Source organism: Oncorhynchus keta, chromosome 31 (assembly GCF_023373465.1).
Source record: "Oncorhynchus keta strain PuntledgeMale-10-30-2019 chromosome 31, Oket_V2, whole genome shotgun sequence".
NCBI classification, from domain to species: Eukaryota; Metazoa; Chordata; class Actinopteri; order Salmoniformes; family Salmonidae; genus Oncorhynchus; species Oncorhynchus keta.
Window position 1 is genome coordinate 25,785,832 of NC_068451.1, and position 22,802 is coordinate 25,808,633.

At 40.3% G+C, this 22,802-nt stretch overlaps 1 protein-coding gene and 2 long non-coding RNA genes across 15 annotated transcripts in view; 2 read left to right on the forward strand and 1 right to left on the reverse strand.

Moving 5' to 3' along the window:
* Positions 1–22,802, reverse strand: part of LOC118376433 (chloride channel protein 1-like) — a 96,596-nt gene that overhangs the window by 35,343 nt on the left and 38,451 nt on the right. For all 4 annotated transcript variants that reach the window (XM_052489160.1, XM_052489161.1, XM_052489162.1 and 1 more), the window contains 2 exons: positions 22,087–22,164; positions 20,381–20,459 (listed from right to left, as the gene is read on the reverse strand). In XM_052489160.1, the coding sequence (XP_052345120.1) occupies positions 20,381–20,459; positions 22,087–22,164 (157 nt within the window). The remainder of the gene's footprint in view (positions 1–20,380; positions 20,460–22,086; positions 22,165–22,802) is intronic.
* Positions 667–16,494, forward strand: LOC127914248 (uncharacterized). 2 transcript variants are annotated; one of them, XR_008087823.1, is made up of 5 exons: positions 667–1,085; positions 13,500–13,669; positions 14,990–15,056; positions 15,835–15,936; positions 16,377–16,494. It is a non-coding gene; the product is annotated as an uncharacterized LOC127914248 (long non-coding RNA). The 2 variants fall into 2 exon arrangements; XR_008087824.1 differs by lacking the exons at positions 14,990–15,056; positions 15,835–15,936; positions 16,377–16,494 and adding an exon at positions 15,699–15,773 and having other exon boundaries at positions 13,500–13,703.
* Positions 4,205–11,856, forward strand: LOC127914253 (uncharacterized). Of its 9 annotated transcripts, none has more exons than XR_008087833.1 (3): positions 4,205–4,259; positions 8,002–8,069; positions 11,808–11,856. It is a non-coding gene; the product is annotated as an uncharacterized LOC127914253 (long non-coding RNA). The 9 variants fall into 9 exon arrangements; XR_008087832.1 differs by lacking the exon at positions 11,808–11,856 and adding an exon at positions 9,117–9,165; XR_008087831.1 differs by lacking the exon at positions 11,808–11,856 and adding an exon at positions 8,607–8,655.

Below are 22,802 nucleotides of genomic sequence, written 5' to 3' on the forward strand. Positions count from 1 at the left end.
GAATGATTGTGGTATAGAAAGAGGTGTAGTGAAGGAGTGATAGTGGTATAGAAAGAGGTGTAGTGAAGGAATGATAGTGGTATCGAAAGAGGTGTAGTAAAGGAGCGATAGTGTATATAAGAGGTGTAGTGAAGGAGTGATAGTGGTATAGAAAGAGGTGTAGTAAAGGAGCGATAGTGATATATAAAGAGGTGTAGTGAAGGAGTGATAGTGGTATAGAAAGAGGTGTAGTGAAGGAGTGATAGTGGTATAGAAAGAGGTGTAGTGAAGGAATGATAGTGGTATAGAAGAGGTGTAGTAAAGAGATAGTGTAGGTGTAAAGGAGTGATAGTGGTATAGAAAGAGGTGTAGTGAAGGAGTGATAGTGGTATAGAAAGAGGTGTAGTAAAGGAGTGATAGTGGTATAAAGAGGTGTAGTGAAGGAGTGATAGTGATATATAAAGAGGTGTAGTGAAGGAGTGATAGTGGTATAGAAAGAGGTTAGTGAAGGAGTGATAGTGGTATAGAAAGGTGTAGTGAAGGAGTGATAGTGGTATAGAAAGAGGTGTAGTGAAGGAAGTGATAGTGGTATAGAAAGGTGTAGTGAAGGAGTGATAGTGGTATAGAAAGAGGTGTAGTGAAGGAGTGATAGTGGTATAGAAAGAGGTGTAGTGAAGGAGTGATAGTGGTATAGAAAGAGGTGTAGTGAAGGAGTGATAGTGGTATAGAAAGAGATGTAGTAAAGGAGTGATAGTGGTATATAAAGAGGTGTAGTAAAGGAGTGGTAGTGGTATATAGACAGGTGTAGTGAAAGTGTGATAGTGGTATAGAAAGAGGTGTAGTGAAGGAGTTATAGTGGTATAGAAAGGTGGAGTGAAGGAGAGATAGTGGTATAGAAAGAGGTGTAGTGAAGGAGTGATAGTGGTATAGAAAGAGGTGTAGTAAAGGAGCGATAGTGATATATAAAGAGGTGTAGTGAAGGAGTGATAGTGGTATAGAAAGAGGTGTAGTAAAGGAGCGATAGTGATATATAAAGAGGTGTAGTGAAGGAGTGATAGTGGTATAGAAAGAGGTGTAGTGAAGGAGTGATAGTGGTATAGAGAGAGGTGTAGTGAAGGAGTGATAGTGGTATAGAAAGAGGTGTAGTGAAGGAGTGATAGTGGTATAGGTGTAAAAGGTGATAGTAGTGTAAATGAAGGAGTGATAGTGGTATAGAAAGAGGTGTAGTGAAGGAGTGATAGTGATATATAAAGAGGTGTAGTGAAGGAGTGATAGTGGTATAGAAAGAGGTGTAGTAAAGGAGTGATAGTGATATAGAAAGAGGTGTAGTGAAGGAGTGATAGTGGTATATAAAGAGGTGTAGTGAAGGAGTGATAGTGGTATAGAAAGAGGTGTAGTAAAGGAGTGATAGTGGTATAAAAGAGGTGTAGTGAAGGGATAGTGTGAGGTGTAGTGGTATAGTGGTATAGAAAGAGGTGTAGTGAAGGAGTGATAGTGGTATATAAAGAGGTGTAGTGAAGGAGTGATAGTGGTATATAAAGAGGTGTAGTGAAGGAGTGATAGTGGTATAGAAAGAGGTGTAGTGAAGGAGTGATAGTGGTATAGGTGTAGTGAAGGAGTGATAGTGGTATAGAAAGAGGTGTAGTGAAGGAGTGATAGTGGTATAGAAAGAGGTGTAGTGAAGGAATGATAGTGGTATAGAAAGAGGTGTAGTGAAGGAGTGATAGTGGTATAGAAAGAGGTGTAGTGAAGGAATGATAGTGGTAGTGGTATAAAGAGGTGTAGTGAAGGAGTGATAGTGGTATAGAAAGAGGTGTAGTGAAGGAGTGATAGTGGTATAGAAAGAGGTGTAGTAAAGGAGTGATAGTGATATATAAAGAGGTGTAGTGAAGGAGTGATAGTGGTATAGAAAGAGGTGTAGTAAAGGAGTGATAGTGATATATAAAGAGGTGTAGTGAAGGAGTGATAGTGGTATATAAAGAGGTGTAGTGAAGGAGTGATAGTGGTATATGTAGTAAAGGAGTGATAGTGGTATGAGGTGTAGTAAAGGAGTGATAGTGATATATAAAGAGGTGTAGTGAAGGAGTGATAGTGGTATATAAAGAGGTGTAGTGAAGGAGTGATAGTGGTATAGAAAGAGGTGTAGTAAAGGAGTGATAGTGGTATAGGTGTAGTGAAGGAGTGGTAGTGGTATATAGACAGGTGTAGTGAAAGTGTGATAGTGGTATAGAAAGAGGTGTAGTGAAGGAATGATTGTGGTATAGAAAGAGGTGTAGTAAAGGAGTGATAGTGGTATAAAGAGGTGTAGTGAAGGAATGATAGTGGTATAGAAAGAGGTGTAGTAGTGAAGGAGCGATAGTGTATAGAAAGAGGTGTAGTGAAGGAGTGATAGTGGTATAGAAAGAGGTGTAGTAAAGGAGGATAGTGATATATAAAGAGGTGTAGTGAAGGAGTGATAGTGGTATAGAAAGAGGTGTAGTGAAGGAGTGATAGTGGTATAGAAAGAGGTGTAGTGAAGGAATGATAGTGGTATAGAAAGAGGTGTAGTAAAGGAGTGATAGTGAAGAAAGAGGTGTAGTGAAGGAGTGATAGTGGTATAAAGAGAGGTGTAGTGAAGGAGTGATAGTGGTATAGAAAGAGGTGTAGTGAAGGAGTGATAGTGGTATAGAAAGAGGTGTAGTGAAGGAGTGATAGTGGTGTAGAAAGAGGTGTAGTGAAGGAATGATAGTGGTATCGAAAGAGGTGTAGTAAAGGAGCGATAGTGATATATAGAGGTGTAATGAAGGAGTGATAGTGGTATAGAAAGAGGTGTAGTAAAGGAGCGATAGTGATATATAAAGAGGTGTAGTGAAGGAGTGATAGTGGTATAGAAAGAGGTGTAGTAAAGGAGTGATAGTGATATATAAAGAGGTGTAGTGAAGGAGTGATAGTGGTATAGAAAGAGGTGCAGTAAAGGAGCGATAGTGATATATAAAGAGGTGTAGTGAAGGAGTGATAGTGGTATATAAAGAGGTGTAGTGAAGGAGTGATAGTGGTATAGAAAGAGATGTAGTAAAGGAGTGATAGTGGTATAAAAGAGGTGTAGTAAAGGAGTGATAGTGATATATAAAGAGGTGTAGTGAAGGAGTGATAGTGGTATAGAAAGAGGTGTAGTGAAGGAGTGATAGTGGTATAGAAAGAGGTGTAGTGAAGGAGTGATAGTGGTATAGAAAGAGGTGTAGTGAAGGAGTGATATGATATATAAAGAGGTGTAGTGAAGGAGTGATAGTGGTATAGAAAGAGGTTTAGTGAAGGAGTGATAGTGGTATAGAAAGAGGTGTAGTGAAGGAGTGATAGTGGTATAGAAAGAGGTGTAGTGAAGGAATGATTGTGGTATAGAAAGAGGTGTAGTAAAGGAGTGATAGTGGTATAGAAAGAGGTGTAGTGAAGGAATGATAGTGGTATAGAAAGAGGTGTAGTGAAGGAGTGATAGTGGTATAGAAAGAGGTGTAGTGAAGGAGTGATATGATATATAAAGAGGTGTAGTGAAGGAGTGATAGTGGTATAGAAAGAGGTGTAGTGAAGGAGTGATAGTGGTATAGAAAGAGGTGTAGTGAAGGAGTTATAGTGGTATAAAAAGGTGTAGTGAAGGAGTGATAGTGATATATAAAGAGGTGTAGTGAAGGAGTGATAGTGGTATAGAAAGAGGTGTAGTGATGGAGCGATAGTGATATATAAAGAGGTGTAGTGAAGGAATGATAGTGGTATAGAAAGAGGTGTAGTGAAGGAGTGATAGTGGTATAAAAAAGAGGTGTAGTGAAGGAGTGGTAGTGGTATAGAAAGAGGTGTAGTGAAGGAGTGATAGTGGTATATAGACAGGTGTCGTGAAAGTGTGATAGTGGTATAGAAAGAGGTGTAGTGAAGGAATGATTGTGGTATAGAAAGAGGTGTAGTGAATGATAGTGGTATCGAAAGAGGTGTAGTGAAGGAATGATAGTGGTATAGTAAAGAGTGATAGTGTATATAAAGGTGTAGTGAAGGAGTGATAGTGGTATAGAAAGAGGTGTAGTGAAGGAGTGATAGTGGTATAGAAAGAGGTGTAGTGAAGGAGTGATAGTGGTATAGAAAGAGGTGTGGTGAAGGAGTGATAGTGGTATAGAAAGAGGTGTAGTGAAGGAATGATTGTGGTATAGAAAGAGGTGTAGTGAAGGAATGATAGTGGTATAGAAAGAGGTGTAGTAAAGGAGCGATAGTGATATATAAAGAGGTGTAGTGAAGGAGTGATAGTGGTATAGAAAGAGGTGTAGTAAAGGAGCGATAGTGATGTATAGAAAGAGGTGTAGTGAAGGAGTGATAGTGGTATATAAAGAGGTGTAGTGAAGGAGTGATAGTGGTATATAAAGAGGTGTAGTGAAGGAGTGATAGTGGTATATAAAGAGGTGTAGTGAAGGAGTGATAGTGGTATAGAAAGAGGTGTAGTGAAGGAGTGATAGTGGTATAAAAGAGGTGTAGTAAAGGAGTGATAGTGATATATAAAGAGGTGTAGTGAAGGAGTGATAGTGGTATATAAAGAGGTGTAGTAAAGGGTGATAGTGGTATAAAGAGGTGTAGTAGTGATTAGTGGTATAGAAAGAGGTGTAGTGAAGGAGTGATAGTGGTATATAGACAGGTGTCGTGAAAGTGTGATAGTGGTATAGAAAGAGGTGTAGTGAAGGAATGATTGTGGTATAGAAAGAGGTGTAGTGAAGGAATGATAGTGGTATCGAAAGAGGTGTAGTAAAGGAGCGATAGTGATATATAAAGAGGTGTAGTGAAGGAGTGATAGTGGTATAGAAAGAGGTGTAGTAAAGGAGCGATAGTGATATATAAAGAGGTGTAGTGAAGGAGTGATAGTGGTATATAAAGAGGTGTAGTGAAGGAGTGATAGTGGTATAGAAAGAGGTGTAGTGAAGGAATGATAGTGGTATAGAAAGAGGTGTAGTGAAGGAGTGATAGTGGTATAGAAAGAGGTGTAGTGAAGGAGTGATAGTGGTATAGAAAGAGGTGTGGTGAAGGAGAGATAGTGGTATAGAAAGAGGTGTAGTAAAGGAGTGATAGTGGTATAGAAAGAGGTGTAGTGAAGGAGTGATATGATATATAAAGAGGTGTAGTGAAGGAGTGATAGTGGTATAGAAAGAGGTTTAGTGAAGGAGTGATAGTGGTATAGAAAGGTGTAGTGAAGGAGTGATAGTGGTATAGAAAGAGGTGTAGTGAAGGAGTGATAGTGGTATAGAAAGTGGTATAGAAAGGTGTAGTGAAGGAGTGATAGTGGTATAGAAAGAGGTTTAGTGAAGGAGTGATAGTGGTATAGAAAGAGGTGTGGTGAAGGAGTGATTGTGGTATAGAAAGTGGTGTGGTGAAGGAGTGATAGTGGTATATAAAGAGGTGTAGTGAAGGAGTGATAGTGGTATAGAAAGAGGTGTAGTAAAGGAGTGATAGTGGTATATAAAGAGGTGTAGTAAAGGAGTGGTAGTGGTATATAGACAGGTGTAGTGAAAGTGTGATAGTGGTATAGAAAGAGGTGTAGTGAAGGAATGATTGTGGTATAGAAAGAGGTGTGGTGAAGGAGTGATAGTGGTATAGAAAGAGGTATAGTGAAGGAGTTATAGTGGTATAGAAAGGTGGAGTGAAGGAGTGATAGTGGTATAGAAAGAGGTGTAGTGAAGGAGTGATAGTGGTATAGAAAGAGGTGTAGTGAAGGAGTGATAGTGATATATAAAGAGGTGTAGTGAAGGAGTGATAGTGGTATAGAAAGAGGTGTAGTGAAGGAGTGATAGTGATATATAAAGAGGTGTAGTGAAGGAGTGATAGTGGTATAGAAAGAGGTGTAGTGAAGGAGTGATAGTGGTATAAAAAAGAGGTGTAGTGAAGGAGTGGTAGTGGTATAGAAAGAGGTGTAGTGAAGGAGTGATAGTGGTAAGAAAGAGGTGTAGTGAAGGATAGTGGTATAGACAGGTGTAGTGAAGGTGTGATAGTGGTATAGAAAGAGGTGTAGTGAAGGAGTGATAGTGGTATAGAAAGAGGTGTAGTGAAGGAGTGATAGTGGTATAGAAAGAGGTGTAGTGAAGGAGTGATAGTGGTATAGAAAGAGGTGTAGTGAAGGAGTGATAGTGGTATAAAGAGGTGTAGTAGTGGTAGTGGTATAAGACAGGTGTAGTGAAAGTGTGATAGTGGTATAGAAAGAGGTGTAGTGAAGGAGTGATAGTGGTATAGAAAGAGGTGTAGTGAAGGAGTGATAGTGGTATATAAAGAGGTGTAGTGAAGGAGTGATAGTGGTATAGAAAGAGGTGTAGTAAAGGAGTGATAGTGGTATATAAAGAGGTGTAGTGAAGGAGTGATAGTGGTATAGAAAGAGGTGTAGTAAAGGAGCGATAGTGATATATAAAGAGGTGTAGTGAAGGAGTGATAGTGGTATAGAAAGAGGTGTAGTAAAGGAGCGATAGTGATATATAAAGAGGTGTAGTGAAGGAGTGATAGTGGTATAGAAAGAGGTGTAGTGAAGGAGTGATAGTGGTATAGAAAGAGGTGTAGTGAAGGAGTGATAGTGGTATAGAAAGAGGTGTAGTAAAGGAGTGATAGTGGTATATAAAGAGGTGTAGTGAAGGAGTGATAGTGGTATAGAGAGAGGTGTAGTGAAGGAGTGATAGTGGTATAGAAAGAGGTGTAGTGAAGGAGTGATAGTGGTATAGAAAGAGGTGTAGTGAAGGAGTGATAGTGGTATAGAAAGAGGTGTAGTGAAGGAGTGATATGATATATAAAGAGGTGTAGTGAAGGAGTGATAGTGGTATAGAAAGAGGTGTAGTGAAGGAGTGATAGTGGTATAGAAAGAGGTATAGTGAAGGAGTTATAGTGGTATAGAAAGGTGTAGTGAAGGAGTGATAGTGGTATAGAAAGAGGTGTAGTGAAGGAGTGATAGTGGTATAGAAAGAGGTGTAGTGAAGGAGTGATAGTGATATATAAAGAGGTGTAGTGAAGGAGTGATAGTGGTATAGAAAGAGGTGTAGTGAAGGAGTGATAGTGGTATAGAAAGAGGTGTAGTGAAGGAGTGATAGTGGTATAGAAAGAGGTGTAGTGAAGGAGTGATAGTGGTATAGAAAGAGGTGTAGTAAAGGAGTGATAGTGATATATAAAGAGGTGTAGTGAAGGAGTGATAGTGGTATAGAAAGAGGTTTAGTGAAGGAGTGATAGTGGTATAGAAAGAGGTGTGGTGAAGGAGTGATAGTGGTATAGAAAGTGGTGTGGTGAAGGAGTGATAGTGGTATAGAAAGAGGTGTAGTGAAGGAATGATTGTGGTATAGAAAGAGGTGTAGTAAAGGAGTGATAGTGGTATAAAAAGAGGTGTAGTAAAGGAGCGATAGTGATATATAAAGAGGTGTAGTGAAGGAGTGATAGTGGTATAGAAAGAGGTGTAGTGAAGGAGTGATAGTGGTATAAAAAGAGGTGTAGTGAAGGAGTGGTAGTGGTATAGAAGGTGTGTAGTGAAAGTGTGATAGTGGTATAGAAAGAGGTGTAGTGAAGGAATGAAGTGGAGAAAGAGGTGTAGTGGTATAGTGGTATAAAAAGGTGTAGTGAAGGAGTGATAGTGGTATAGAAAGAGGTGTAGTGAAGGAGTGATAGTGGTATAGAAAGAGGTGTAGTGAAGGAGTGATATGATATATAAAGAGGTGTAGTGAAGGAGTGATAGTGGTATAGAAAGAGGTGTAGTGAAGGAGTGATAGTGGTATAGAAAGAGGTGTAGTGAAGGAGTGATAGTGGTATAGAAAGAGGTGTAGTGAAGGAGTGATAGTGGTATAGAAAGAGGTGTAGTGAAGGAGTGATAGTGGTATAGAAAGAGGTGTAGTGAAGGAATGATAGTGGTATAGAAAGAGGTGTAGTGAAGGAGTGATAGTGGTATAGAAAGAGGTGTAGTGAAGGAGTGATAGTGGTATAGAAAGAGGTGTAGTGAAGGAGTGATAGTGGTATAGAAAGAGGTGTAGTGAAGGAATGATAGTGGTATAGAAAGAGGTGTAGTAAAGGAGTGATAGTGGTATAAAAAGAGGTGTAGTGAAGGAGTGGTAGTGGTATAGAAAGAGGTGTAGTGAAAGGAGTGTGTATATAAAGAGGTGTAGTGAAGGAGTGATAGTGGTATAGAAAGAGGTGTAGTGAAGGAGTGATAGTGGTATAGAAAGGTGTAGTGAAGGAGTGATAGTGGTATAGAAAGAGGTGTAGTGAAGGAGTGATAGTGGTATAGAAAGAGGTGTAGTGAAGGAGTGATAGTGATATATAAAGAGGTGTAGTGAAAGTGATAGTGGTATAGAAAGAGGTTTAGTGAAGGAGTGATAGTGGTATAGAAAGAGGTGTAGTGAAGGAGTGATAGTGGTATAGAAAGAGGTGTAGTGAAGGAGTGATAGTGGTATAGAAAGAGGTTTAGTGAAGGAGTGATAGTGGGTATAGAAAGAGGTGTGGTAAAGGAGTGATAGTGGTATAGAAAGTGGTGTGGTGAAGGAGTGATAGTGGTATATAAAGAGGTGTAGTGAAGGAGTGATAGTGGTATAGAAAGAGGTGTAGTAAAGGAGTGATAGTGGTATATAAAGAGGTGTAGTGAAGGAGTGGTAGTGGTATATAGACAGGTGTAGTGAAAGTGTGATAGTGGTATAGAAAGAGGTGTAGTGAAGGAATGATAGTGGTATAGAAAGAGGTGTGGTGAAGGAGTGATAGTGGTATAGAAAGAGGTGTAGTGAAGGAGTGATAGTGGTATAGAAAGAGGTGTAGTGAAGGAGTGATAGTGGTATAGAAAGAGGTGTAGTGAAGGAGTGATAGTGGTATAGAAAGAGGTGTAGTGAAGGAGTGATAGTGGTATAGAAAGAGGTTTAGTGAAGGAGTGATAGTGGTATAGAAAGAGGTGTGGTGAAGGAGTGATAGTGGTATAGAAAGAGGTGTAGTGAAGGAGTGATAGTGGTATAGAAAGAGGTGTAGTGAAGGAGTGATAGTGGTATAGAAAGAGGTGTAGTAAAGGAGTGATAGTGATATATAAAGAGGTGTAGTGAAGGAGTGATAGTGGTATAGAAAGAGGTGTAGTAAAGGAGTGATAGTGGTATAAAAAGAGGTGTAGTGAAGGAGTGGTAGTGGTATATAGACAGGTGTAGTGAAAGTGTGATAGTGGTATAGAAAGAGGTGTAGTGAAGGAATGATTGTGGTATAGAAAGAGGTGTGGTGAAGGAGTGATAGTGGTATAGAAAGAGGTGTAGTAAAGGAGTGATAGTGATATATAAAGAGGTGTAGTGAAGGAGTGATAGTGGTATAGAAAGAGGTGTAGTAAAGGTGATAGTGATATATAAAGAGGTGTAGTGAAGGAGTGATAGTGGTATAGAAAGAGTGTGTAAAGGAGTAGTGATATATAAAAGGTAGTGAAGGAGTGATAGTGGTATAGAAAGAGGTGTAGTAAGGAGTGATAGTGGTATAAAGAGGTGTAGTGAAGGAGTGATAGTGGTATATAAAGAGGTGTAGTGAAGGAGTGATAGTGGTATAAAGAGGTGTAGTAAAGGAGTGATAGTGATATATAAAGAGGTGTAGTGAAGGAGTGATAGTGGTATAGAAAGAGGTGTAGTGAAGGAGTGATAGTGGTATAGAAAGAGGTGTAGTGAAGGAGTGATAGTGGTATATAGAAAGGTGTAGTGAAAGTGTGATAGTGGTATAGAAAGAGGTGTAGCGTGAAGGAATGATAGTGGTATAGAAAGAGGTGTAGTGAAGGAATGATAGTGGTATAAAAAAGTAAAGGTGTAGTGAAGTGTAATGAAGGAGTGATAGTGGTATAGAAAGAGGTGTAGTAAAGGAGCGATAGTGATATATAAAGAGGTGTAGTGAAGGAGTGATAGTGGTATAGAAAGAGGTGTAGTAAAGGAGTGATAGTGATATATAAAGAGGTGTAGTGAAGGAGTGATAGTGGTATATAAAGAGGTGTAGTGAAGGAGTGATAGTGGTATAGAAAGAGTGTAGTAAAGGAGTGATAGTGGTCTAAAGAGGTGTAGTAAAGGAGGATAGTGATATATAAAGAGGTGTAGTGAAGGAGTGATAGTGGTATAGAAAGAGGTGTAGTGAAGGAGTGATAGTGGTATAGAAGAGGTGTAGTGAAGGAGTGATAGTGGTATAGAAAGAGGTGAGTGAAGGAGTGATAGTGGTATAGAAAGAGGTGTAGTGAAGATTAGTGGTATAGAAAGAGGTGTAGTAAAGGTGTGATAGTGGTATAGAAAGAGGTGTAGTGAAGGAATGATTGTGGTATAGAAAGAGGTGTAGTGAAGGAATGATAGTGGTATAGAAAGAGGTGTAGTAAAGGGCGATAGTGATATATAAAGAGGTGTAGTGAAGGAGTGATAGTGGTATAGAAAGAGGTGTAGTGATAGTGATATATAAAGAGGTGTAGTGAAGGAGTGATAGTGGTATAGAAAGAGGTGTAGTGAAGGAGTGATAGTGATATATAAAGAGGTGTAGTGAAGGAGTGATAGTGGTATAGAAAGAGGTGCAGTAAAGGAGTGATAGTGATATAGAAAGAGGTGTAGTGAAGGAGTGATAGTGGTATATAAAGAGGTGTAGTAAAGGAGTGATAGTGGTATAAAAAGAGGTGTAGTAAAGGAGCGATAGTGATATATAAAGAGGTGTAGTGAAGGAGTGATAGTGGTATAGAAAGAGGTGTAGTAAAGGAGCGATAGTGGTATAAAAAGAGGTGTAGTGAAGGAGTGGTAGTGGTATATAGACAGGTGTCGTGAAAGTGTGATAGTGGTATAGAAAGAGGTGTAGTGAAGGAATGATTGTGGTATAGAAAGAGGTGTAGAGAAGGAATGATAGTGGTATCGAAAGAGGTGTAGTAAAGGAGCGATAGTGATCTATAGAGGTGTAATGAAGGAGTGATAGTGGTATAGAAAGAGGTGTAGTAAAGGAGCGATAGTGATATATAAAGAGGTGTAGTGAAGGAGTGATAGTGGTATAGAAAGAGGTGTAGTAAAGGAGTGATAGTGATATATAAAGAGGTGTAGTGAAGGAGTGATAGTGGTATATAAAGAGGTGTAGTGAAGGAGTGATAGTGGTATAGAAAGAGGTGTAGTGAAGGAGTGATAGTGGTATAGAAAGAGGTGTAGTGAAGGAGTGATAGTGATATATAAAGAGGTGTAGTGAAGGAGTGATAGTGGTATAGAAAGAGGTGTAGTGAAGGAGTGATAGTGGTATAGAAAGAGGTGTAGTGAAGGAGTGATAGTGGTATAGAAAGAGGTGTAGTGAAGGAGTGATAGTGGTATAGAAAGAGGTGTAGTGAAGGAGTGATAGTGGTATAGAAAGAGGTGTAGTGAAGGAGTGATAGTGGTATAGAAAGAGGTGTAGTGAAGGAGTGATTGTGGTATAGAAAGAGGTGTAGTGAAGGAGTGATAGTGGTATAGAAAGAGGTGTAGTGAAGGAGTGATATGATATATAAAGAGGTGTAGTGAAGGGAGTGGTATAGAAAGAGGTGTAGTGAAAGGTGATAGTGGTATAGAAAGAGGTATAGTGAAGGAGTTATAGTGGTATAGAAAGGTGTAGTGAAGGAGTGATAGTGGTATAGAAAGAGGTGTAGTGAAGGAGTGATAGTGGTATAGAAAGAGGTTTAGTGAAGGAGTGATAGTGGTATAGAAAGAGGTGTGGTGAAGGAGTGATTGTGGTATAGAAAGTGGTGTGGTGAAGGAGTGATAGTGGTATATAAAGAGGTGTAGTGAAGGAGTGATAGTGGTATAGAAAGAGATGTAGTAAAGGAGTGATAGTGGTATATAAAGAGGTGTAGTAAAGGAGTGGTAGTGGTATATAGACAGGTGTAGTGAAAGTGTGATAGTGGTATAGAAAGAGGTGTAGTGAAGGAATGATTGTGGTATAGAAAGAGGTGTGGTGAAGGAGTGATAGTGGTATAGAAAGAGGTGTAGTGAAGGAGTGATAGTGGTATAGAAAGAGGTGTAGTGAAGGAGTGATAGTGGTATAGAAAGAGGTGTAGTGAAGGAGTGATAGTGGTATAGAAAGAGGTGTAGTAAAGGAGCGATAGTGATATATAAAGAGGTGTAGTGAAGGAGTGATAGTGGTATAGAAAGAGGTGTAGTAAAGGAGCGATAGTGATATATAAAGAGGTGTAGTGAAGGAGTGATAGTGGTATATAAAGAGGTGTAGTGAAGGAGTGATAGTGGTATAGAGAGAGGTGTAGTGAAGGAGTGATAGTGGTATATAAAGAGGTGTAGTGAAGGAGTGATAGTGGTATAGAAAGAGGTGTAGTGAAGGAGTGATAGTGGTATAGAAAGAGGTGTAGTGAAGGAGTGATAGTGGTATAGAAAGAGGTGTAGTGAAGGAGTGATAGTGGTATAAAGAGGTGTAGTGAAGGAGTGATAGTGGTATAGAAAGAGGTGTAGTGAAGGAGTGATAGTGGTATAGAAAGAGGTGTGGTGAAGGAGTGATAGTGGTATAGAAAGTGGTGTGGTGAAGGAGTGATAGTGGTATAGAAAGAGGTGTAGTGAAGGAATGATTGTGGTATAGAAAGAGGTGTAGTAAAGGAGTGATAGTGGTATAAAAAGAGGTGTAGTGAAGGAGTGGTAGTGGTATATAGACAGGTGTCGTGAAAGTCTGATAGTGGTATAGAAAGAGGTGTAGTGAAGGAATGATTGTGGTATAGAAAGAGGTGTAGGTGAAGGAATGATAGTGGTATAGAAAAAGAGGTGTAGTAAAGGAGTGATAGTGATCTATAGAGGTGTAATGAAGGAGTGTGGTATAGAAAGAGGTGATATATAAGAGGTGTAGTGAAGGAGTGATAGTGGTATAGAAAGAGGTGTGGTGAAGGAGTGATAGTGGTATAGAAAGTGGTGTGGTGAAGGAGTGATAGTGGTATATAAAGAGATGTAGTAAAGGAGTGATAATGATATATAAAGAGGTGTAGTGAAGGAGTGATAGTGGTATATAAAGAGGTGTGGTGAAGGAGTGATAGTGGTATAGAAAGAGATGTAGTAAAGGAGTGATAGTGGTCTAAAAAGAGGTGTAGTAAAGGAGCGATAGTGATATATAAAGAGGTGTAGTGAAGGAGTGATAGTGGTATAGAAAGAGGTGTAGTGAAGGAGTGATAGTGGTGTAGAAAGAGGTGTAGTGAAGGAATGATAGTGGTATCGAAAGAGGTGTAGTAAAGGAGCGATAGTGATCTATAGAGGTGTAATGAAGGAGTGATAGTGGTATAGAAAGAGGTGTAGTAAAGGAGCGATAGTGATATATAAAGAGGTGTAGTGAAGGAGTGATAGTGGTATATAAAGAGATGTAGTAAAGGAGTGATAGTGATATATAAAGAGGTGTAGTGAAGGAGTGATAGTGGTATATAAAGAGGTGTGGTGAAGGAGTGATAGTGGTATAGAAAGAGATGTAGTAGTGATAGTGGTCTAAAAGTTGTAGTGAATGATAGTGTATAGAAAGAGGTGTAGTGAAGGAGTGATAGTGGTATAGAAAGAGGTGTAGTGAAGGAGTGATAGTGGTATAGAGAGGTGTAGTGAAGGAGTGATAGTGGTATAGAAAGAGGTGTGGTGAAGGAGTGATAGTGGTATAGAAAGAGGTGTAGTGAAGGAATTATTGTGGTATAGAAAGAGGTGTAGTAAAGGAGTGATAGTGGTATAGAAAGAGGTGTAGTGAAGGAATTATTGTGGTATAGAAAGAGGTGTAGTAAAGGAGTGATAGTGGTATAGAAAGAGGTGTAGTGAAGGAGTGATAGTGATACATAAAGAGGTGTAGTGAAGGAGTGATAGTGGTATAGAAAGAGGTTTAGTGAAGGAGTGATAGTGGTATAGAAAGAGGTGTGGTGAAGGAGTGATAGTGGTATAGAAAGAGGTATAGTGAAGGAGTGGTAGTGGTATATAGACAGGTGTCGTGAAAGTGTGATAGTGGTATAGAAAGAGGTGTAGTGAAGGAATGATTGTGGTATAGAAAGAGGTGTAGGGAAGGAATGATAGTGGTATCGAAAGAGGTGTAGTAAAGGAGCGATAGTGATCTATAGAGGTGTAATGAAGGAGTGATAGTGGTATAGAAAGAGGTGTAGTAAAGGAGCGATAGTGATATATAAAGAGGTGTAGTGAAGGAGTGATAGTGGTATAGAAAGAGGTGCAGTAAAGGAGCGATAGTGATATATAAAGAAGTGTAGTGAAGGAGTGATAGTGGTATATAAAGAGATGTAGTAAAGGAGTGATAATGATATATAAAGAGGTGTAGTGAAGGAGTGATAGTGGTATATAAAGAGGTGTGGTGAAGGAGTGATAGTGGTATAGAAAGAGATGTAGTAAAGGAGTGATAGTGGTCTAAAAAGAGGTGTAGTAAAGGAGCGATAGTGATATATAAAGAGGTGTAGTGAAGGAGTGATAGTGGTATAGAAAGAGGTGTAGTGAAGGAGTGATAGTGGTGTAGAAAGAGGTGTAGTGAAGGAATGATAGTGGTATCGAAAGAGGTGTAGTAAAGGAGCGATAGTGATCTAAAGAGGTGTAATGAAGGAGTGATAGTGGTATAGAAAGAGGTGTAGTGAAGGAGTGATAGTGATATATAAAGAGGTGTAGTGAAGGAGTGATAGTGGTATATAAAGAGATGTAGTAAAGGAGTGATAGTGATATATAAAGAGGTGTAGTGAAGGAGTGATAGTGGTATAGAAAGAGGTGTGGTGAAGGAGTGATAGTGGTATAGAAAGAGGTGTAGTGAAGGAGTGATAGTGGTATAAAGAGGTGTAGTAAAGGAGTGATAGTGGTATAGAAAGAGGTGTAGTGAAGGAGTGATAGTGGTATAGAAAGAGGTGTAGTGAAGGAGTGATAGTGGTATAGAGAGAGGTGTAGTGAAGGAGTGATAGTGGTATAGAAAGAGGTGTAGTGAAGGAGTGATAGTGGTATAGAAAGAGGTGTAGTGAAGGAGTGATTGTGGTATAGAAAGAGGTGTAGTAAAGGAGTGATAGTGGTATAGAAAGAGGTGTAGTGAAGGAGTTATTGTGGTATAGAAAGAGGTGTAGTAAAGGAGTGATAGTGGTATAGAAAGAGGTGTAGTGAAGGAGTGATATGATACATAAAGAGGTGTAGTGAAGGAGTGATAGTGGTATAGAAAGAGGTTTAGTGAAGGAGTTATAGTGGTATAGAAAGGTGTAGTGAAGGAGTGATAGTGGTATAGAAAGGGGTGTAGTGAAGGAGTGATAGTGGTATAGAAAGAGGTTTAGTGAAGGAGTGATAGTGGTATAGAAAGAGGTGTAGTGAAGGAGTGATAGTGGTATAGAAAGAGGTTTAGTGAAGGAGTGATAGTGGTATAGAAAGAGGTGTAGTGAAGGAGTGATAGTGTTATAGAAAGAGGTTTAGTGAAGGAGTGATAGTGGTATAAAAAGAGATGTGGTGAAGGAGTGATAGTGGTATAGAAAGAGGTGTGGTGAAGGAGTGATAGTGGTATAGAAAGAGGTGTAGTGAATGAGTGATAGTGGTATAGAAAGGTGGAGTGAAGGAGGGATAGTGGTATAGAAAGAGATGTAGTAAAGGAGTGATAGTGGTATAAAAAGAGGTGTAGTGAAGTAGTGGTAGTGGTATATAGACAGGTGTAGTGAAAGTGTGATAGTGGTATAGAAAGAGGTGTAGTGAAGGAATGATTGTGGTATAGAAAGATGTGTGGTGAAGGAGTGATAGTGGTATAGAAAGAGGTATAGTGAAGGAGTGATAGTGGTATAGAAAGAGGTGTAGTGAAGGAGTGATATGATACATAAAGAGGTGTAGTGAAGGAGTGATAGTGGTATAGAAAGAGGTTTAGTGAAGGAGTGATAGTGGTATAGAAAAGAGGTGTAGTGAAGGAGTGATAGTGGTATATAAAGAGGTGTAGTGAAGGAGTGATAGTGGTATAGAAAGAGGTTTAGTGAAGGAGTGATAGTGGTATAGAAAGAGGTGTGGTGAAGGAGTGATAGTGGTATAGAAAGAGGTATAGTGAAGGAGTTATAGTGGTATAGAAAGGTGTAGTGAAGGAGTGATAGTGGTATAGAAAGGGGTGTAGTGAAGGAGTGATAGTGGTATAGAAAGAGGTTTAGTGAAGGAGTGATAGTGGTATAGAAAGAGGTGTGGTGAAGGAGTGATTGTGGTATAGAAAGTGGTGTGGTGAAGGAGTGATAGTGGTATATAAAGAGGTGTAGTGAAGGAGTGATAGTGGTATAGAAAGAGGTGTAGTAAAGGAGTGATAGTGGTATATAAAGAGGTGTAGTGAAGGAGTGATAGTGGTATAGAAAGAGGTGTAGTGAAGGAGTGATAGTGGTATAGAAAGAGGTGTAGTGAAGGAGTGATAGTGGTATAGAAAGAGGTGTAGTGAAGGAGTGATAGTGGTATAGAAAGAGGTGTAGTGAAGGAGTGATAGTGGTATAGAAAGAGGTGTAGTGAAGGAGTGATGATATATAAAGAGGTGTAGTGAAGGAGTGATAGTGGTATAGAAAGAGGTTTAGTGAAGGAGTGATAGTGGTATATAAAGAGGTGTAGTGAAGGAGTGATAGTGGTATAGAAAGAGGTGTAGTGAAGGAGTGATAGTGGTATAGAAAGAGGTGTAGTGAAGGAGTGATAGTGGTATAGAAAGAGGTGTAGTGAAGGAGTGATAGTGGTATAGAAAGAGGTGTAAGTGAAGGAAGTGATAGTGGTATAGAAAGAGGTGTAGTGAAGGAGTGATAGTGGTATAAAGAGGTGTAGTGATAGTGGTATAAAAGGTGTAGTGAAGGAGTGATGTGGTATATAAAGAGGTGTAGTGAAGGAGTGATAGTGGTATAGATAGAGGTGTAGTGAAGGAGTGATAGTGGTATAGAAAGAGGTGTAGTGAAGGAGTGATAGTGGTATAGAAAGAGGTGTAGTGAAGGAGTGATAGTGGTATAGAAAGAGGTGTAGTGAAGGAGTGATAGTGGTATAGAAAAGGGTGTAGTGAAGGAGTGATAGTGGTATAGAAAGAGGTGTAGTGAAGGAGTGATAGTGGTATAGAAAGTGGTGTTGTGTATAAGAAAGAGGTGTAGTGAAGGAGTGATAGTGGTATAGAAAGAGGTGTAGTAAAGGAGCGATAGTGATATATAAAGAGGTGTAGTGAAGGAGTGATAGTGGTATATAAAGAGGTGTAGTGAAGGAGTGATAGTGGTATAGAGAGAGGTGTAGTGAAGGAGTGATAGTGGTATATAAAGAGGTGTAGTGAAGGAGTGATAGTGGTTTAGAAAGAGGTGTAGTAAAGGAGCGATAGTGATATATAAAGAGGTGTAGTGAAGGAGTGATAGTGGTATAGAAAGAGGTGTAGTGAAGGAGTGATATGATATATAAAGAGGTGTAGTGAAGGAGTGATAGTGGTATAGAAAGAGGTTTAGTGAAGGAGTGATAGTGGTATAGAAAGAGGTGTGGTGAAGGAGTGATAGTGGTATAGAAAGTGGTGTGGTGAAGGAGTGATAGTGGTATAGAAAGAGGTGTAGTGAAGGAATGATTGTGGTATAGAAAGAGGTGTAGTGAAGGAGTGATAGTGGTATAAAAAGAGGTGTAGTGAAGGAGTGATAGTGGTATAGAAAGAGGTGTAGTGAAGGAGTGATAGTGGTATAGAAAGAGGTGTAGTGAAGGAATGATAGTGGTATAAAAAGAGGTGTAGTGAAGTAGTGGTAGTGGTATATAGACAGGTGTAGTGAAAGTGTGATAGTGGTATAGAAAGAGGTGTAGTGAAGGAATGATTGTGGTATAGAAAGATGTGTGGTGAAGGAGTGATAGTGGTATAGAAAGAGGTGTAGTGAAGGAGTGATAGTGGTATAGAAAGAGGTGTAGTGAAGGAGTGATAGTGGTATAGAAAGAGGTGTAGTGAAGGAGTGATAGTGGTATAGAAAGAGGTGTAGTGAAGGAGTGATAGTGATATAGAAAGAGGTGTAGTGAAGGAGTGATAGTGGTATAGAAAGAGGTGTAGTGAAGGAGTGATAGTGGTATAGAAAGAGGTGTAGTGAAGGAGTGATAGTGGTATAGAAAGAGGTGTAGTGAAGGAGTGATAGTGGTATAGAAAGAGGTGTAGTGAAGGAGTGATAGTGGTATAGAAAGAGGTGTAGTGAAGGAGTGATAGTGGTATAGAAAGAGGTGTAGTGAAGGAGTGATAGTGGTATAGAAAGAGGTGTAGTGAAGGAGTGATAGTGGTATAGAAAGAGGTGTAGTGAAGGAGTGATAGTGGTATATAAAGAGGTGTAGTGAAGGAGTGATAGTGGTATAGAAAGAGGTGTAGTGAAGGAGTGATAGTGGTATAGAAAGAGGTGTAGTGAAGGAGTGATAGTGGTATAGAAAGAGGTGTAGTGAAGGAGTGATAGTGGTATAGAAAGAGGTGTAGTGAAGGAGTGATAGTGGTATAGAAAGAGGTGTAGTGAAGGAGTGATAGTGGTATAGAAAGAGGTGTAGTGAAGGAGTGATAGTGGTATATAAAGAGGTGTAGTGAAGGAGTGATAGTGGTATAGAAAGAGGTGTAGTGAAGGGTGATAGTGGTATATAAAGAGGTGTAGTGAAGGAGTGATAGTGGTATAGAAAGAGGTGTAGTGAAGGAGTGATAGTGGTATAGAAAGAGGTGTAGTAAAGGAGTGATAGTGGTATAGAAGAGGTGTAGTGAAGGAGTGATAGTGGTATATAAAGAGGTGTAGTGAAGGATGATAGTGGTATAGAAAGAGGTGTAGTGAAGGAGTGATAGTGGTATAGAAAGAGGTGTAGTGAAGGAGTGATAGTGGTATAGAAAAGTGTAGGTGATAGTGGTATAGAAAGTGTAGTGAAGGATGATAGTGGTATAGAAAGAGGTGTAGTGAAGGAGTGATAGTGGTATAGAAAGAGGTGTAGTGAAGGAGTGATAGTGGTATAGAAAGAGGTGTAGTGAAGGAATGATAGTGGTATAGAAAGAGGTGTAGTGAAGGAGTGATAGTGGTATAGAAAGAGGTGTAGTGAAGGAGTGATAGTGGTATAGAAAGAGGTGTAGTGAAGGAGTGAAGTGGTATATAAAGAGGTGTAGTAAATGATAGTGGTATAAAGAGGTGTAGTGAAGGAGTGATAGTGGTATAGAAAGAGGTGTAGTGAAGGAGTGATAGTGGTATAGAAAGAGGTGTAGTGAAGGAGTGATAGTGGTATAGAAAGAGGTGTAGTGAAGGAGTGATAGTGGTATAGAAAGAGGTGTAGTGAAGGAGTGATAGTGGTATAGTAAGAAAGTGAAGGGTGATAGTGGTATAGAAAGAGGTGTAGTGAAGGAGTGATAATGATATATAAAGAGGTGTAGTGAAGGAGTGATAGTGGTATAGAAAGAGGTTTAGTGAAGGAGTGATAGTGGTATAGAAAGAGGTGTAGTGAAGGAGTGATAGTGGTATATAAAGAGGTGTAGTGAAGGAGTGATAGTGGTATAGAAAGAGGTGTAGTGAAGGAGTGATAGTGGTATATAAAGAGGTGTAGTGAAGGAGTGATAGTGGTATAGAAAGAGGTGTAGTAAAGGAGCGATAGTGATATATAAAGAGGTGTAGTGAAGGAGTGATAGTGGTATAGAAAGAGGTGTAGTAAAGGAGTGATAGTGATATATAAAGAGGTGTAGTGAAGGAGTGATAGTGGTATAGAGAGAGGTGTAGTGAAGGAGTGATAGTGGTATAGAGAGAGGTGTAGTGAAGGAGTGATAGTGGTATAGAAAGAGGTGTGGTGAAGGAGTGATAGTGGTATAGAAAGAGGTGTAGTGAAGGAATGATAGTGGTATAGAAAGAGGTGTTGTGAAGGAATGATAGTGGTATAGAAAGAGGTGTAGTGAAGGAATGATAGTGGTATAGAAAGAGGTGTAGTGAAGGAGTGATGATATATAAAGAGGTGTAGTGAAGGAGTGATAGTGGTATAGAAAGAGGTTTAGTGAAGGATTGATAGTGGTATAGAAAGAGGTGTAGTGAAGGAGTGATATGATATATAAAGAGGTGTAGTGAAGGAGTGATAGTGGTATAGAAAGAGGTGTAGTGAAGGAGTGATAGTGGTATAGAAAGAGGTGTAGTGAAGGAGTGATAGTGGTATAGAAAGAGGTGTAGTGAAGGAGTGATAGTGGTATAGAAAGAGGTGTAGTGAAGGAGTGATAGTGGTATAGAAAAGAGGTTTAGTATATAAAGGAGTGATAGTGGTATAGAAAGAGGTGTAGTGATAGTGGTATAGAAAGAGGTTTAGTGAAGGAGTGATAGTGGTTTCGAAAGAGGTGTGGTGAAGGAGTGATAGTGGTATAGAAAGAGGTATAGTAAATGAGAGATAGTGGTATAGAAAGAGGTGTAATGAAGGAATGATAGTGGTATAGAAAGAGGTGTAGTAAAGGAGTGATAGTGGTATAGAGAGAGGTGTAGTGATGTACAGCAGAGAGGTCATAGTGCAGCGGTTAGAGCTTGATACAGTACCTCCTAGAGGAGTGCCGAAACAGCAGCCCACCCCCACGGCACAGCCCACTGTCAGAATGTCTGTGTAACCACAGGGGTTCTACTGACAGAGAAGAGAGGGAGGAGAGAGGGGGAGAAGGAGGGAGGGGAGGCGAGAGACAGAGGTAGAAAATACAGAACAGCACAGCAGAGAACCGCCAAACCAACCAAGCTCACCAGAGAGTCACACAAGCCCTGAGCAAATCATCAAAATAGACAGAGACAGAGAGAGACCAGACAGACAGAACATGCTGTCTAGTCAATATGACAAAATGCTCAGGCCATTGCAGATTGAATTACTTACACCCAGTAATATTCATTTTTCATTATGCAGTTATTTCCATTCTATACAATACATTTCTATATGTAACATTCTATGCATTGCACCCCACTGCTCCATAACCCCCAGGTCTCTGGTGCTGCCATGGAGAGGTGCATGTAGGGATATGTGGACGGGACTTGCCTCCCACGGGGGCGGCGAAGCAGGTGGCCACTCCCACAGCACACGCACATACCAGCAGGTCCTGGTTATGGGCACTACTCTGGGGGCAGGGGTCCACAGAACAAACGAGAGGTGGGGGGTGGAGGGTGAGGGGATAAACAAGGGGGGAAAGAGAGAGTGGAGAGGGAGTGAGATATGTGTGAAGGGAGAGAGGGAAGAGCGAGGGGAGGGGGAGACAGAGACAGTCACGGGAGGTCAGTGTTAATACACATGCCAGACATAGCCATCACACTATTAATACACAGACAATGTGTGAGAGACTGCTGAGCCTAAACAAAGACAAGAGGGAAGGAGGGAGAGAGAGAGAGAGAGAGAGAGAGAGAGAGAGAGAGAGAGAGAGAGAGAGAGAGAGAGAGAGAGAGAGAGAGAGAGAGAGAGAGACAGAGAGAGAGAGAGACAGAGAGAGAGAGAAAAGAGAGAGAGAGAGGAAAGAGAGAGGAAAGAGAGAGGAAAGAGAGAGGAGAGAGGAAAGAGAGAGGAAAGAGAGAAAGAGAGAGAGAGAGAAAGAGAAAGAGAGAAAGAGAGAGAGAGAAAGAGAGAAAGAGAAAGAGAGAAAGAGAGAGAGAGAGAGAGAGAATTGAATTTGAATTTAATTGAATTGAGAGAGAGAGAATTGAATTTGAATTTAATTGAATTGAGAGAGAGAGAGAGAGAGAGAGAGAGAGAGAGAGAGAGAGAGAGAGAGAGAGAGAGAGAGAGAGAGAGAGAGAGGAGAGAAAGAGAGGGAGAGAGAAAGAGAGAGAGAAAGAGAGAGAGAGAGAAAGAGAGAGAGAGAGAGAGAGAGGAGAGCGAGGGAGGGAGAGAGAGAGAGAATGAGAGAAAGGGGGGAGAGAGAGAGGGGAGAGAGAGAGAAAGAGAGAGAGGAGAGCGAGGGAGGGAGAGAGAGAGAACGAGAGAAAGGGGAGAGAGAGAGAGAGAGGGGAGAGAGAAAGAGAGATAAAGAGAGAGAGAGAGAGAGAGAGAGAGAGAGAGAGAGAGAGAGAGAGAGAGAGAGAGAGAGTCATAACAGCAACAAGAACAAGAGCTGTGAGACTTAAAAAATACACAATTAAGAGGTCAGACATGACAGAGCGACAGCCTCACAGCCACATTCCACATTACTGTTATTATTCAGGTCAAATGTCATGCTGGTCCGAATGGGGGTTGCTGGGAGTTGTAATTTGTTTTGGTCAGGGCTTCGGTTTACCTCATACACTCCAGAGAAGATGGACATGATTTTACTCAGCACAGCAGCACAGATACTGGCAATGTGGACGAAGGGACCCTAGGAAGCACGGGAGGGAGGAGGACAGAGTCAGGCATACACTTGAGGTAGAAGTTACCCTTCTCCAGTCCCCACAGATCTAGGATCAGATTACCCTTCCCTTAATCCTAATTCTTAACCATTAAGGGGATGAGAAAATACCAGAACTTGTATCAGTGGTTGGGAAAATCTCCTGCTACTCAGAGACAAAGAGCACAGAGCACAGAGCACAGAGCACAGAGCACAGAGCACAGAGCACAGAGGTAGACCCACCATACATACACAGGATCTGCATAGACATGGACAAGTTGCTCTGACTTGAATTATTATTAACTAGGGCACATTGTATCAGCAAAGATGAATCATGATATAATTGCTTTGTTTGACAGTTGACCAGCCTCCATTAAGGGAAATGTTGATGAGTTGAATACATTTGTTTCTATCCCACAAGGAGGAGCAGAAAACACAACAGAATATGATTTATTATACTGCTCACTGGGAGAGAAGGAGACAGGAAGGAGGAGAGGGGGAGGGCAGATACAGCAAGGGAGGAAAGTAAGGAAAGAGAGGAAGAGGAAGGGAAGAAGACGAGAGATAAAAAAGGGTGAGATAATAGATACAGAGAGAGAGTTAGAGAAAGAGGTCAGAGAGAAAGAGGT